This window comes from Sclerotinia sclerotiorum, genomic scaffold, assembly GCF_000146945.2.
Source record: "Sclerotinia sclerotiorum 1980 UF-70 scaffold_3 genomic scaffold, whole genome shotgun sequence".
Taxonomy (NCBI): domain Eukaryota; kingdom Fungi; phylum Ascomycota; class Leotiomycetes; order Helotiales; family Sclerotiniaceae; genus Sclerotinia; species Sclerotinia sclerotiorum.
This window is the reverse complement of record NW_001820833.1, coordinates 827190-842619: the sequence shown is the minus strand read 5'-3', so window position 1 is coordinate 842619 and position 15430 is coordinate 827190. Positions and strand designations below refer to the sequence as shown.

The following is a 15430-nucleotide window of genomic DNA, read 5'->3' as shown; positions in this document are numbered from 1 at the left end:
ATTGACCAAATTGGCCATAATTGATCAATTCAATCACAATCTTCCGGTCCACCCCCTTCTTCTCCGCCTTCTTCCTCTTCTTCTTCATGCATTCTATTGAGATGCCATGATCTGGTGGCTATTCTCGTCGCCTCGATGAATTCGAGGGTCTTGATGATTCCTGCTTTAGTATGAAGCAGATATTTCATGGTAGGTCGGACTGTGGGGTTATCCTTATTGAGGGTTTTCCTTGCCATTTTATATAAAGGACAACTGAGCAGAAGATGATCAGGAGATTCCTTTCCCCCACATCTACAATTGTCATTAGAGGAGATACCGAATCGTTTCAAATAAGATTTGAAGTATCCGTGTCCAATTTTGAGTTGGAACAGAGCACAGATTGTGCTTCTTTTGATGTTTCCTGGAACTCTGATTTTTGAGCTGATCTTCCAGGGGTAGTTTCTTGAATATGTTGACGATGGTTGATGAAAATTGTTAGTGTTAAGGATGGCTATCCAGTTCTCTGATTTCATTCTTTTTATATCCATTCCAATGGAGGCATAACTGGTTTCGTGAGATGAGGATGGTATTTTGGTCGCCTCTTTTGCAAGAGAATCAGCTAGCTCATTTCCTTGTACAGATGTATGTCCGGGGACCCAATTGAGAGAGATTTCGGCTCCTTTATTTTGAATAGCTTCCGCAGCTTTTATAGCTTTGATTTGACATGATTGACCAGGTAAATCGGAGGGGGTTTTCAACCGGAATAATCCTGCTTGATTATCTGAGTATATCTTGAACTTGTTTCCTGGCTGGGCTATTGAATTTGTGTATTCGATCGCTTTAGTAACTTCTAGGAGTTCCCCATTATAGACAAGCTGATTTACATCTATATTGATAGTCTCTTGATGTGAAATTCGGCCATTTGGTAAGATGACCGCTATCCCGATCCCAACCCCTATTCCCTCTAAAGTGAATGAGGCATCGGTGTATATTATAATGGTATTTTTGCACCTATATTTGAAAGCCAGATTGTGGATCATCGCAGCTTCTTCTTTTCCTAATTTGCTGATATTGACTTTATGTAGAACTTCTTTCTTCCAAGGAGGAAAGTAGAAATGATGGATTCCTTCTAAAGTGAGAGGATCGAAGTCTTTCTGAATTGAATTTTTGATCTTTTCGAGTTGAGTAGGTTTTAATTGCTTTCTTTGAGGGGTTGCAACTACATCTTGATTCTCCTTTTCTGTAGCCAGCTTTGTAGCTACTAAATTGACAGGATGAGAAGGCGAGATTTTCAATAATCTAAATGCGTATTGTTTGATTCCAGCATTTAGCCGTACTTCTGGAGGGCACAATGCGGCTTCTATTTCCATTGGTTTTATTGGTGAGGTTTTGAATACTCCTAGGATTTTTCGAAGGGCGAGGTTTTGCAAGGATTGAAGGATTTTCTTGAATTGGTTTTGCCCTTTCCACCATAAAATTGAACCGTAGTCAGCTATGCTGGTGACGCATGCCATATAGAGCTGTCTCATTGCCTTGGGACTAAGGCCTTTTTCAGACTCTCCTCTCATAACTCGTCCTTTCAACAAGTCATGGTGTGAAAAGAATTAGGAAAGGCTGTGAAGAATTCGGTGGTGTTCTTTTCCTATGGGCGATCATCAACTTCATGTTGGGATGGGGTATATGAAAGTACAAGGCTGAAGATGTCCTTGCCGTAATTTGGGTACTCACTGTGTTCAAGATTCTGTATCCCCTCATGTACGCGGAGATTATCTGGAAAGAGATCCCCATCATTACTCGCTACAACGAGTGTAGCTCATCTCATTCCGGAAATTACACGGAAATTCTCCAACGTCTTCAGCGAATCCATCAGGTATCTCTCGAAAATATCTTTTTTTCGAAACCCCAGCCCCTTTGAACGGATTATGAATATGAGATTCTTACTCAGAGATTGGCATTGCTATATGTTCAAAGTGAGGCGATATCGAAAGAATAAGGTTGATAGGTTTAAGATGAGAAACTACTTTTGGAGAGAGTATTTGGGGTATAGAGAAGATGACAAACCAAGTGAAGCGGAGGAGGTGGAAAGGGAGATTGTGATAAGGGAGTGGTTGCACAAAATACTTTGGACACATGGAAAAGCCTTGCGAGATTTTGGGGAGATGATTTTCGAGGGAACAGGAGATCAGGGAAAGATCCTGAATCAGAGGATGAATGAGCTGCTTCAGGATATAAATGACGTGATGAAAGATCTGAGGGAGAGTTCCTTCAAAGAAAAGGCAAGGATGAAATTGCAGGACGCAAAGATCATGGGCTTACTCAAGAGACACTATGTCCTATACTCACAAATTATTAATCCGAGTTTTGACTTCCAAGAAGAAGACGATATGGAGAAATATTAACGCTCGAGAGACACTGCTCAAAGTAGGCCTGGAAGTCTGTCAGATGACGGAAGAATTGGTTGAATGGGAAATAACACGAATGTGGTCCGACGGAGATGAAACCCCGTCCTCCTGGAAAAGAGGCGATATTTACTTCCCCATGGCCTATATATGGGATGCGAAATGCTTCGATCTAGACTTAGATCCACAGATGGCTGTTCTTTGGAAGGAGCAACGCCAAAAAATGGCATATGATGGGTGCACAAACCGATACACCGATGTTTCAGACGTACCTACCACAAAGTAAGATGTCTTGTTGAAAGATGTAGTCTTCATGATGCATGCAGTATTTACTAATACTTGATAGTTTGCTTATGACCATTGGATCAGTCAAGAAGAAAAGCTAGAAGTCCCGTTTCCGTTAGATTTTGAGCTAGATAATCTCGGTATACTGTATGTACATGGGCCAATTTTGTATTATTGTAAAAAATTATTTCGATTGTAATAGTGTTGACCTCCTGGGATCTTGGCAGCATATGCATGTATATTGCATGATGCACATAAGGAGCAAACAAAACTCAACTTTTAATTTATTCTTTCCTTTTTGGTATACTGTTTGTTTGCTTTCAATATTTTGATTTCAAAGCACTTTAATTCCGAAGGCCGAATACCTAACCCTATTCCTTCATTTTTTGAATATATACTCGCAGCTTAACTGCTTAGCTAGAGAATCAATCAATTCAATCTGATACTCTTTCTGGTCTCAAGAAACCCAACAAATAGATATGCTTGTGAATTTCCATCACGAGCCCTGGCTATATGGTTAGAATATCTATCTGGATAATAGTATAATATATTATAAAAAGGTTTTCTTGTATATAGATTTTATAACGTAACGTATGGGGAACTCGGACATATGGGGAACTCGGACAGGTACCTTTACACCAAATTTTGTATGTAAAGGTACTTAGAGCAACTTTTTATATCTCTATGGATATTAAAGATAATTTTTTTTTTTTTGATAGTTAGGTTTAATATCTAATAAAAATACAGTATTAAAGTTACAAAACACTTTTTAATTATATTGTTCTTAAATTAATACGATTTTAAAAATTCTCATAGTAATTTTTGTTAGGCAAAAACGAAAATTTGAAAGAAACTTTAATATCTTTATGAAAAAACTTTATATCTCTATAAAATTTTACTATATTAAATATTTATATTGAATATATCAAACTTCAAAATATCAAAACTATATCTCTAGTATTTCTAGAGATATAAAAAGTTGCTCTAAGTACCTTTACATACAAAATTTGGTGTAAAGGTACCTGTCCGAGTTCCCCATATGTCCGAGTTCCCCATACGTTACGTTATAATAAATATAAAAAATTTAAAAGGTTAAGTCTAGTATTTTGATAATAAATTAAGTTCTATACTATCTATTTGAAGATTAATAATAGGAAAAAACCTAGTTCAGCTTTAAGATCTTAGTAGTCCCTTCGGAGTTTAATCTTGGCCCCCCCTCATACCTTTCCGCAGTCTTCAAATCGGGCCAAGACTCTCTTCAACTTTTCTTTTGCCTCGTCGTAGGTTAATAATTCCGCTGTTTCCTCCCATGAACACCACTTGTACCCTGCAACCTCTTTCTCCTGTACCTTAATTTGCTTCTCTCCTTCTTCCTTCCCCACCAAAGCAAGCCAGTACCTAACCTCCTTCCCATTCTTCCTAACGGGGTTTATGTATATCTCAAAAAAACTCCCATCCCAGTCTTTTGCATCTTGTCCCTCGATTTCCCCTGTGTCACCAGCTAAATTCAATCTCATGATATCCTCAAGTTTAACCTTCAGAGACGTTTCTTCCTCGAGCTCTCGGATGGCGGTATGAACGGTAGATGCATCGCCAGGTTCGGCATGGCCTTTTGGAAAACACCAAAATGGTGGAACACTTTCCCAAATAGTCTTCTGCTGAATGAGAAGAAGTTCGGTATTGACTAGGTTTGGAGGAGGTGGAGGTGCGGAGAGTGGAAGGCTGGGTAAGTAGCGCATGGCAATCATGCCGTAGGAGCGGTCGGTGATAGGTGGAAAGTTTGACATTTTGAAATACCATAAAGTCCTTTCTTAAAAGTTCTTGAGAATCGTTAGATGTTGATGGTTGAGAGAGAAGGATAAGCTTGGAAAATGGTTAACATTATGAGATTTTGACAGAGGAAGAAGGAGGATCAAGGTGTCAGGTGAAAGGTGATAGTGATAGAATGAGGCTGGAACGATGAGTCATACAGCCGTAGCAAAAGGGGGGAGAGAGGGCATGTTCCGTGAGCTGAAACTTTCACTGCTGATTGCTCAGTTTATATCTTCGCACATCAAGTGAGTGGTAGGCTTTCGTAGAGGCTTGAATGTTTTATTCTGCTTAGAATAATGAAATAGTCATCCTTTTGCATTAAAATGCTGTATTTCCACAACGCAAAGAAGAACAGATCTACCATTTTGCATATTTTTAAAGAGATGTTGTTTCCAGTAAATCAAGCCTAAAAACATGCATATATAAACACAACAAATAGACAACTTTGTGTTCAGATGGTTGTGGAATGACAATCTATCCGGTTCCAGCAACTTTGATAGAGCCTTGCTGCTATTAAAGAATAAATCCCAATATATGATAAGACTGGTAAAATTTTACATACAAATAAATGATTTTTTTGGTTCTCTGTACGGTCGGAGTATTTGAAATAATTCTGAATTGTATGCCGTGTTATGTGCCCACGCTAAGGGATCGCGGCTAAGACCCACTAAACTTCGCGTCCCCAGATTTCAGTTTATTCCATATGCAACTCAACGCGTCTCCCCACACACAGTAACCTCTTGCATCACGTCATTTATAGATCATCTTTTCACAACAAACGAACACCAGCAGCCAACAATAAATTTTTATGTCATGTCTGTTCTGAGACGTCTTCAGACGGGCGCTGAGCGCAATGCTCCACAATCATCCCCAGCACCAGTCAGATCCGGTCCTTCTCATCAAAATGAGCCAAGCTCCTTACCTGAATACACTCCACCAACATGTCCTCTTTCCACAAATGCCCAACGTGCCATTGCCAATATTCGCACGCTTCATAATACTACTAAGCTAAAGAAACATCTCAGCGCTGCTATCAAAAATATCACAGACACAACTGTTGCCAATAACGATAGATTATGGGAGCGTAAACGGCAAGTAGAAAAAAATGCGCGGAAGAGAGAGAGGGATGGACAACAAGATGAGGAGATGCCTTCGGAGCACAAAGATTTGGAAATTCACACGAGACATATGGCGAAGAAGGTTAAGGCTTGGACAGAGCAGGCGGAGATAGCCATGAGGATCTTGATTGATAAGGGCGATGAGGTGGAGAGGAACGATATGGTTATTAGAGATGTTTGTGATAAATTAGTTGAGGCTAACCCTCCTCCTTCAAATCGGAGAATCAGAGGCCAGGAATATGAGGAAGAAGCGAAGCAGGACGGGGAGGTCATCAGTGCGGTGGAATTGTTGGATCAGATCAAGGAGGAGTATAAGACGAAATATGAGGCGGAAACTATGACGAAAAGGTATTCTATCCTTCTCTACGAGCGCTTGAAGTCGGGGACTGAAGTTTGGCATAGTGAATAACCAAACTTTCTTTTACAGATATGCCTCTCACAACGATTACAAGAGCTTCAAGCGTGTAGTCCACGATTCCCTCTACCCAGACCAAGACGTACCGCTTGCTAAAGAATCCACATGGTTCCCTTCCGACCGCTCACATCCTTCTGCCCAAGAAGACCACCGAGGTGAAGACGAATCCTCTGACGATGAAATTGTCATTGAAAAAATCGTCAAAGATCTCAAATGTCCCCTCACCTTCGCCACTTTCCGCGAACCATACACCAATAACAAGTGCAACCATAGTTTTGAGAAGGAAGCAATCGTTGAGTATCATAGGAAAAACGCGACGATTCATAAAGGGGAAAGGGTGATTAAGTGTCCGGCAATGGGATGTGAAAATTTTATTGCTATGAAGAACATGTATGATGATCAATTGCTGCTGAGACAGGTGAGGAGGGCTACAGAGAGAGAGAGGAATCATGATAGTGAGGATGATGATGATGCTCCAAGAGGTACCCAGAGAAATAGACCTGAGGAGTTAGTTGATGAGAGTGCGTTTTTAGATGTAGATGATGAGGATAGGAGGAAGAGTGTGAAGAGGGAGAGAATGAGTATTAGGGGTGCACCTAATTTGACGCAGGTCAGTACGGATGATGAAGATGAAGATGAATAGAATGACCGACAGGTTAATGATTGGTGTGGATGGGCAAGGAATATGAAAAATCATGATTATGTTCAAATATCAATGCTGGGAATTGAGCTACTGGTCTAATTGTCTCTTAATTTCTGTCGACATTCATGCAAATCCAAGTCCGAAATCATCTGGGACATTCAAAATGTATGGTTCTCCAGACTTTACACAAGCAATATAGCGGTGACTCGATGATTCTCTGGTATGGACAATATGACTCAAGTTGATCTTTTCATTGTTAGTTTTTCTTTCAACCCCTGACTTTTTCATTTTTTCACTACGAGTAAATATGTTTTATTTAAGTCTAGTACCCCACTTCTCGGCCACCCTTTTTGTTACGAAGTTTGCCGTCTAGATCACGTGGAAGTGCTCTAGGCTCTCGAGGTGGTTTATAACTAGGCGTCAAGCAGGGACTTAAAGTAATGACAATAATGATATGCAATTCGTAACTAATAGTAGAGTATACTAAATGATTGATCTTGAGCACGAAGCTCTATACAAAGGAAATCCGTCTTGATTATATAGTCCTTCATGCTTCTATGATTACTGGTGATCCTTCATGATCACCAGTGATCACCTATATCGTGATCCTTAGTGATCCTTAATGATCACCATGTTACGTAGTAACAGTCAACCTGTCCATATGAGCTTAGACCCCGTGGAAAAGCAAACCGATTCACATACAAAATTGTATGGTAATCGGTTCGTAGAGTCTCCCCACCTTCAGCAAGCACAGACATATAGTCTGATCCAAGTCACGTGATGGACCCTGCATATTCAGGGATACGAATCGTAGGTCCATACGAATCGAAGGTCCACAAACTCTCAGGATCCAAGAGATCCAATGGAGGACGAAGGTCTATATAATCAGGATGGTTTCCTTTGTGTAGAGCTTCGTGCTCAAGATCAATCATTTAGTATACCCTACTATTAGTTACGAATTGCATATCATTATTGTCATTACTTAAGTCCCTGCTTGACGCCTAGTTATAAACCACCTCGAGAGCCTAGAGCACTTCCACGTGATCTAGATGTTACGACGGCTTCGGATCTCGTATCATGTGACCAATTATGTAATCACATGGTCCCCTCGATCCCCTCGGTCTCTTGATCGAAGGGACCGAGGGGACCAAGGGGACGATTAGCATGAAGGTCTATATAATCAAGATGGATTTCTTTTGTATAGAGCTTCGTGCTCAAGATCAATCATTTAGTATACTCTACTATTAGTTACGAATTGCATATCATTATTATCATTACTTTAAGTCCCTGCTTGACGCCTAGTTATAAACCACCTCGAGAGCCTAGAGCACTTCCACGTGATCTAGACGGCAAACCTCGTAACACTCAGGATCAGTGTCATGTGAAAAGTAGAATCACGTGATGTGCTAGCTATGCTAGCAGTCAGGAAATCGATAGTATATAGTCAGAATAGTTTCATAGTTTAGGAGCTTCGTGCTCAACTTAGTTATCAATTAGTTTACCTACATTCTACTTGATCTAGTAACGACTTCACTTCCAAGTGAATACCAGTGATAAAGCCTTAACCCACAACTACTGTTGGGTTTCTTGAGACCAGAAAGAGCATCAGATTGAATTGATTGATTTTCTAGCTAAGCAGTTAAGCTGCGAGTTGTGACCAAAAGGGTGTTTATAGACCAGCAATTGTATTTAACTTAGAATCTACAGGTGAAGAGCACCTGTAGATGGGGATAGCTACTCTATATATACACAAATGAATGGCCTAGCCGTAATGGCTAGGCAAAAAGAAGTCATATTTATGCCTCCAATGATCTTACTTTACCGATAACCATTGATACCTAGTACTTGTCCGGATCTGATCCTCAGGTCAGCTAAATCGTATACTAATCTCGAGTAATCGTATCATGTGTGGACATGGTTAATGTACCTGAGGTTTCTTATATAATAAGGGTGGGAGGAAAGCAGGGATTTCCGTCACACGAGTATATATTCAAAAAATGAAGGAATAGGTTAGGTATTCGGCCTTCGGAATTAAAGTGCTTTGAAATCAAAATATTGAAAGCAAACAAACAGTATACCAAAAAGGAAAGAATAAATTAAAAGTTGAGTTTTGTTTGCTCCTTATATGCATCATGCAATATACATGCATATGCTGCCAAGATCACAGGAGGTCAACAACTACCAACCAGATGAAACCTGAGGCAGCCGCTGCCTCCAGTACAGTATCGTTACATGATTATTGAATAATTAATAAGTTAAAATTGTTGTTTTTGGTATAAAAAAATATTCTATATTAAGGGTGGCCCAAAAAGAGGGTATTAGACTTGTATAACCTTACTAGCTCCAATCTCTCAAGCAATTCCAATATCCTAAACGACTTCAATATATCAGTTTATTGATTCAATATATCTAATCTATCATAAAGCCCCTCAGCTTGTGATTCCATTGCCAAATCATGACCGTACAAGTCACACCATCATAATCTCTCTCAAGAACGAAGATTCTCTTTTGGAAAACGGTACACCATCTTTTCTCTTCTCGAATATCTTGATAGCAGAGATCAATGGATCTTTGAAAAATTCTTCATCGGTAAGGTTTGAAGATGATGAACATCGAGTATTGGACAATACCCCAATGCGGCGATAGACGTTCTCTGCGACGTCGACGCATTCGAGGATAAGTCCGTTGAAGCACAGTCCTCCTAATCGGCGAATATCAAGAGGCAGACACGTCAAATGGTTCGTAGATCTGGTAAGTCTCATATCGTACTCATCCCCGTATAACCAGACCCTCGTAGCTCCGCCACCATTAACGAATACAACCTCGCGAGGGTAGTTAAATTCACGTGTGCTGCCGTATTCTAGAATACAAGTCTGAAGATCAATAAGCTGTCCCCGAAGTTTTATATAGCCTCCTAGAACTTGACCGAGCTCATCTTTGCTGACAGGATATGTATCCACATCAAGGATATAAATTAACGGGCAATAGACGTCAAGTCTAACATTCCAACTATATGATGGCTAAATCTCCCCATCAATCGAAGCCCAAGACCATGATGGTGCTCGATACACGGTCGATCGCGTACCACGGAAACAATTCCATGCTAGCTGGGGGACGAGATTATCTCTCCAAAGACCAGCAAAATATCTAGATTTCATTGAAGGTTTCAGTTCTCTTGCTATGGCGGAAATGGCAACAAGTTTGTCGGAAGCTTTGGTTAGATTTGCCTTTGTATAAATCTCTACTGAGTTGTACCAAATTCGGAGAGCGTTATCTAAGGGGGAGCAACTTCGTGACTGGGTCTCAGTATCAAATGTGTTATCTATCGGATATTGATATTGGTCTCCAAAAATATAATCGCCTCCGCATCTATGACGAACAGTCTCCTCGAAATTGGGGATTCCGAACGGACAAGATTCTGAGGCACACAATTCAGCACATTCCCAGAAGAGCTCCCCTTCTACAAAATAAAGAATTCGTGGGCTTAGAAAACGCTATGCTTGCTTATTAGAACGGTAAATTAATTGTCTTTTTCGCCTTGACTATAGACATACCTCTTGAACAATCCAAGCACGTTTGCTTACAGGGGCATTAGTGATGCTCAAATCCCAGGTATCGTCTCTATTATGAATGTCATAAAGATATCGTGAATCTCTAGACTGATACCCCCCGGCTCAGGGTTCGGTTCAAGAATTGAATGCTTGGTGGTTCCGGGAAGGGGGGTTGGATTCTGAGCAATTTCCACGCGGATCGGTAGACAAAATTCTGGATTTCGATCAAAGAAGCATCCCACAGTATCGTCATTTGCCGCTGTGGCACTAATGGTGCACTGAGAATATTTATAAACTTCGCTCATTAGCGAAGCTTGCTTATACCAATCATCTTGAGAGTCTTGAATAATCCATAATGAATCGATCCAGATATATTCGAACCCCAGTTTTTGACAAATAGTAACCGCGTGATGGAAAGTTCTCATGGGTTTGAGATCAGGAATCTCTCGTGTCCAAGAATCAAAATTTTCTTTCGTTAAGGTTAATCTCTGGGCCTCTGGGATATTGCCCCAACAGTGAGAAAGCGTGACGTACTTCACCCCTTCTGGAATATCACGGCATAAATGCAGGACTAAATTATTCACGTCTTTGATGTAAATCAAGCGGCTCGGTCGCCATTTCTTCAGTGCCGGAAGACAGGACAATAGATGATTGCACTTTTGATGCGAAGTCACGCATTCCTTTAGTCAGTGATTGGCGAGTGCAAAAGAAGCCTCACTACCTGTATTCGAAGTTTCATGGTAGCCAGGAACCAAAAGTCGATCTTAGGTAGTAATTGATTAGTATGCTGTAGAGAAACTCCGAAAACGGTGAGTAACTCTACCTTTAGACGATTCAACTGGTACAAGGTAACCATCTAAAATGGAAAACCCTTTTGACGACTCTATAAAGTCGAGGTGAATAGTCCATTTTGTAGCGGTATGCATTTTAGAAAACTTCCAGTGGAAAGCCATTCTGAAGTCTTTGTGCCCAATTCTATGCAATTGCATTTTTTTACAAAGACGACAACCTATTGAAACTGCCTCTTTGTATGCGTCATAAGAAGCATGATGTTCGAACTCCCGTTCCTTATCATCTGGGAAGGAACATTCTTTCAGTTCCATGCGCAATATGTCGACGTCCTCCCTTATTGCTAGAAAGAGATCTGTACAAGTTTTGCAGAGCATCGTGAAAAAAAGTATTTGTGATAGCAAGGAAATGAAGGAAAATGGATTTCGGTACGGGGTTTTCCTGTAAAAGCCAATCTGATATGTCAGGTGCACGTGTAGATAATCCGAACAAGGCTCAGTAGAACGTTCCTTCCTTAATGGGGAGAAAGACAGTCAGGGATGATACCTAAGCTCTTCCATTCAGCCCCTGTAGTTTATTTTACCTTATACTTCACTTTCAGCTGTATTAGAGACATCTAGAAGGTCAGATTTTAGGTCGAAACTTCTTTTAGCTCGAGATAGTTCAAGCGAATAGGGTCAGTCACCTTTCTTTTAGGCCGCGCAACGTGTGACGCCTCACACCTCCGGGTCACGTGGCATGCCCCGTTTGTATTTAATCATAGGAAAACTCTCTACTCTTGTTTTCCTTCTTCTTTTCTCCTTAGCTTAGTATTTTCTAATACAAGATACTTTACCCAGTATTCTTGAGTGTGACACAACGGTTTTCTGTGGGGCGGATAACGACAGTGATGAATAATTTGTGAAAGTATATTTAAATAAATATTAAACCAGATTATTTATACAAATTTTATTTTCTTTTCTCTTTTTCTTTTTAAATAATGAGAATATATATATATATATATATATATTCACTAATTAAGCCATCTCATCATTTCATTTATCATTTAACCTCCAAATACATTCATAATTACCAAGTTCCTCAAATACCAAACACCAATAATTCACCATCCACAACCAATCATTAATCCACTAATCGCATCCAACTCCTATCTTACCCAAATCCATAACTAATAATCAAATATCATACAATTCATATCGTACCCCGTCCACCAAGATATTAAGATCCCCATTCAATCATCTCGAACTCGACAACGGACTAACAGGACTAACGGGACTCACAATCCCCTCATTACCACAACTGTTCCCAGCATTACTTCCAAGAAATCCTCTAATTCGTTGTTCCGCTTCTCTAACAGCCGCACTCTCATCCATTCTCTCCGTGGGACTTCTAAAGCTTTTCGGTTGGGACATCGGAGGTGATATTGAAGCTGATAGTGGAGAGAATGATGTTTGCTGTGAGTGGAACGACGTCTGTGATTGTAATTGGCACAAAGGCTTTTGATATGCCACTGCAGAATTTGAAAAGACATATCCCTTTGGTGCTCCTCTGGATAGATAGTTATCCCTCGTGGGATAATCGGCAGAAGCCTGAGATATCGCTACAGGATTTGAGCCCGAATGTAATAATGAATTACTCCTCGGAATTGTAACTACTTTTGCCATTCCTCTAAGAGCTGTAGGGCTTGGTGGTTGTGATAGCATCTGTGCTGCTCGTTCTCTGGGAAAGAGAGTTCCGAGATCGAAATGAGAAGGCCCTCGTTCACGTTCACGGTCAAAAGATGAAGATAGAACTGATGATGAAGGAATACCTGAACTCTCTGTTGTGATTGATTTAATAGTCGAGGAGCGTGGAAAAGAATGATTTCTACGCGTAGGAGTAATAGGAGGTCTGATGTCTGAATGGTGGCTGTCGTTGCGTGCAGGATCTGGACCCACGGCTAAGAAGCCGACTTCGCGGCCCGGGGGACTTTCCTGTGGGTTTTGGTCTTTTGCCAATAAAACACAAGTTGCTGCACTAGGAGGGATTTTGATAGGCTTATAGGCTATCTCGCTCGTCTTTGTATCCGTCGCCTCGCTTGAGCTGGTGTTTCGCTGTGAAGCGGGTTTCAATGTACCGGGGCCCTCGTAGCCGGGCAATTCGGCAACGCTACCTCGTGAGCGTTTGGCTCTGAGAACGTGCCAAAAACGATTCGATTTTTCTTTGAAAGTAGAACCTTTGGTATCCATCCATGTATTTGGATGAGTCGGTGGTGGTGGGAAGAATGGAAGAATAGACCCGTCTGGATCTATCTTTTCGGTCGGTGGATGTCGGCGTCGATGTCGGATGATGAAGAAGATGGAGAGAGCTATAACGGCCGCAACAGCTATCGCGACCGGAATTGCGATAACAATCTTCTTGTGAGTATTGGTTGTGGACGTCGGAGTTTGTGTTGGCGCCTCGGCAAAGGACTGAGGAGGGGCAGAAGGCTCTGGTGTGGAGATTATGATTGTTAAAAGAGGCGACGGCGATGTAGATGGAGAAATCGTGGGTGTCAAAGGCAGATTTGTAACGAGCACACCATCAGTTGGATTATGAATCGCTCCAGAAGTTGTGATTTGAGCAGACGACAAAGAATTTATGTTAGCCATAGCTAAGGATACTTGATCCTGCGATTCGTCTCGAATTAGAGAATCTTGCCCATCTGTACTATCGCACTCGGCATTTGCAGCGCTGATAGCAGGACTAAAATCTTTGCCCGTCATGTTTGTGAGGGAGAAGCGGGGTGAGAAATTGGTCAAAACGGGGATGGAGTTTGATGGATAGATGGAGATGTTAACAGGATTTGATTGAATACCGAAGAAACTGAAATATGTCAAACAATGGTTCCAGGTTTTATATGGTGATTTCTTACTATGAGTTGTTTGCATTAGGTCCAATGTTTGAATCGAGGTGTATAGTTGCGTTATATGATCCAATGGGGATGGCCCATTCATTCAAAATTTCCTACACAAACATCAGTAACTCACAATATATGTGAAAGAGATAATCGGGAACTCACCATAACACCATCACTCCCGGTAAATAAACCTAACAAATAGCTTTCCATTTCTTGGATCAAAAGCGCATCACCATCCTCCTTCCACCACACAGAAACATCTCCCGAACCCAAGGTAGATCCGGGACAAGGCCACGTGAAAACAACATCTGCTTTTATATTACCCAAGAAAATACCAAACACCAGGAAAAACACCAGGCATTGCATATTCAAGTAAGGTCTTCTTCAAATCTACAAATACGCATTTTCCGAAGGAATCCTGTATAAGGCAAAGAACCGAAAGTTAAATCAAAGCAAAATCCAAACCTGTATGTTTAGGCGTAGTATCGTTCTTATTAGAGCTATTAGTATCTAGTCAGAGTTTCTGATCTGTATTCGACATCTTTTGATTTAAAATTCCTCAAATAGATTTGAACATTGAGATATTCCATCGAGCTCGCACATCATGCAAGAGTAGATATATTTGTACAAAATGAATAAACGATACCACAGCACCACAGATAATACTACCACACCAAATAAGAAGTAGGAATAATTGTACCGAACGAGCAGGCAGTATGTGGACATTTCCGAGCACACTGTTCTATGAAAACTGTTGGCCCTTGCATATACTGATAGCTGTGCCGCTCAACCTCGTTAATTTGAGAATCTTCATTCGTTGAACCGAGGCGACTGCGCCTTTTCCCGCCGCTAAGTTGGTCAGATTGAGCTGCATGTTATTTAGAATAGGGTAAGAATAATAAATCGATAACTTGGTAAGAGTTGAATTTCATTTAATGGTAGAAAAAAGTGTTGCGATCATGAAGATCCATAATGCCATCAGGGCTTTTCTTCACTTGAAGATCTTCAGCAAAAAAAAGGCAAAGGCTGCCCCTGATTCAATCTCGCAACTTTACGATCATATTACATGAAGGGGACATAAATTTATTTAAAATTCACTGAAAATTACCCTGAGTTTCGTACTGAAATCGACATAGTTGAATGAGAGCGAAGGATGAAAAAGGTTGTAATGAAGCTGCGGTGTAACTAATAAGAAAGAATCCTTCCTCATGAACAGGCACCAGAGATAGTATATTTTCATGTAGTGCGATGTTAAATTAAGCGAGGAAAAGTACTTCCAGCATATCGCATCCAGGATAAAAAGACGGGACGAAAAAGATTCGGAAAACATACGCGCATATTGTTGAAGATCGTTTCCATGCGGTATCATGCACAATGGCTTTTTGGCTGACTTTAGAAACTTGGTTGAAGATATACAGAGTGGTTATTTCTTTTTGCTTACGATAGAGGACCAGGTAGAAAATCATCTGGAGGAAATATTTGCAAGATACCTGGGTACTTAGCCCCCTTGTGTTTCGTGCGGGGGCGTCCCGAGTAGGAAGGTTACACTTGCCTAACCAGG

General features: G+C 40.8%; 7 protein-coding genes across 7 annotated transcripts; 3 read left to right on the top strand and 4 right to left on the bottom strand.

The window, feature by feature from the left end:
• Positions 1 to 29: 29 nt before the first annotated feature.
• On the bottom strand, positions 30 to 1493 carry SS1G_02418 (hypothetical protein; the record flags this gene model as incomplete). Its single annotated transcript, XM_001596152.1, has 1 exon — positions 30 to 1493. One exon carries the CDS (start codon positions 1491 to 1493, stop codon positions 30 to 32), a length of 1464 nt encoding a protein of 487 aa, XP_001596202.1.
• Positions 1494 to 1907: 414 nt separating this feature from the next.
• Positions 1908 to 2378, top strand: SS1G_02417 (predicted protein; the record flags this gene model as incomplete). The annotated part of the gene is made up of 1 exon (XM_001596151.1): positions 1908 to 2378. One exon carries the CDS (start codon positions 1908 to 1910, stop codon positions 2376 to 2378), a length of 471 nt encoding a protein of 156 aa, XP_001596201.1.
• Positions 2379 to 3880: 1502 nt separating this feature from the next.
• SS1G_02416 (predicted protein) lies at positions 3881 to 4450 on the bottom strand (the record flags this gene model as incomplete). The annotated part of the gene is made up of 1 exon (XM_001596150.1): positions 3881 to 4450. One exon carries the CDS (start codon positions 4448 to 4450, stop codon positions 3881 to 3883), a length of 570 nt encoding a protein of 189 aa, XP_001596200.1.
• An 838-nt stretch (positions 4451 to 5288) lies between these two features.
• On the top strand, positions 5289 to 6651 carry SS1G_02415 (hypothetical protein; the record flags this gene model as incomplete). Its single annotated transcript, XM_001596149.1, has 2 exons — positions 5289 to 5941; positions 6021 to 6651. The coding sequence occupies 2 exons, from the start codon at positions 5289 to 5291 to the stop codon at positions 6649 to 6651; spliced, it is 1284 nt and encodes a 427-aa protein (XP_001596199.1).
• Positions 6652 to 8944: 2293 nt separating this feature from the next.
• On the bottom strand, positions 8945 to 11155 carry SS1G_02414 (hypothetical protein; the record flags this gene model as incomplete). The annotated part of the gene is made up of 7 exons (XM_001596148.1): positions 8945 to 9020; positions 9124 to 9511; positions 9737 to 9947; positions 10032 to 10145; positions 10206 to 10272; positions 10737 to 10773; positions 11026 to 11155. The coding sequence occupies 7 exons, from the start codon at positions 11153 to 11155 to the stop codon at positions 8945 to 8947; spliced, it is 1023 nt and encodes a 340-aa protein (XP_001596198.1).
• Positions 11156 to 11312: 157 nt separating this feature from the next.
• On the top strand, positions 11313 to 11888 carry SS1G_02413 (hypothetical protein; the record flags this gene model as incomplete). Its single annotated transcript, XM_001596147.1, has 2 exons — positions 11313 to 11419; positions 11831 to 11888. The coding sequence occupies 2 exons, from the start codon at positions 11313 to 11315 to the stop codon at positions 11886 to 11888; spliced, it is 165 nt and encodes a 54-aa protein (XP_001596197.1).
• A 250-nt stretch (positions 11889 to 12138) lies between these two features.
• On the bottom strand, positions 12139 to 14235 carry SS1G_02412 (predicted protein; the record flags this gene model as incomplete). The annotated part of the gene is made up of 4 exons (XM_001596146.1): positions 12139 to 12159; positions 12272 to 13835; positions 13885 to 13976; positions 14032 to 14235. 4 exons carry the CDS (start codon positions 14233 to 14235, stop codon positions 12139 to 12141), a joined length of 1881 nt encoding a protein of 626 aa, XP_001596196.1.
• Positions 14236 to 15430: the final 1195 nt, after the last annotated feature.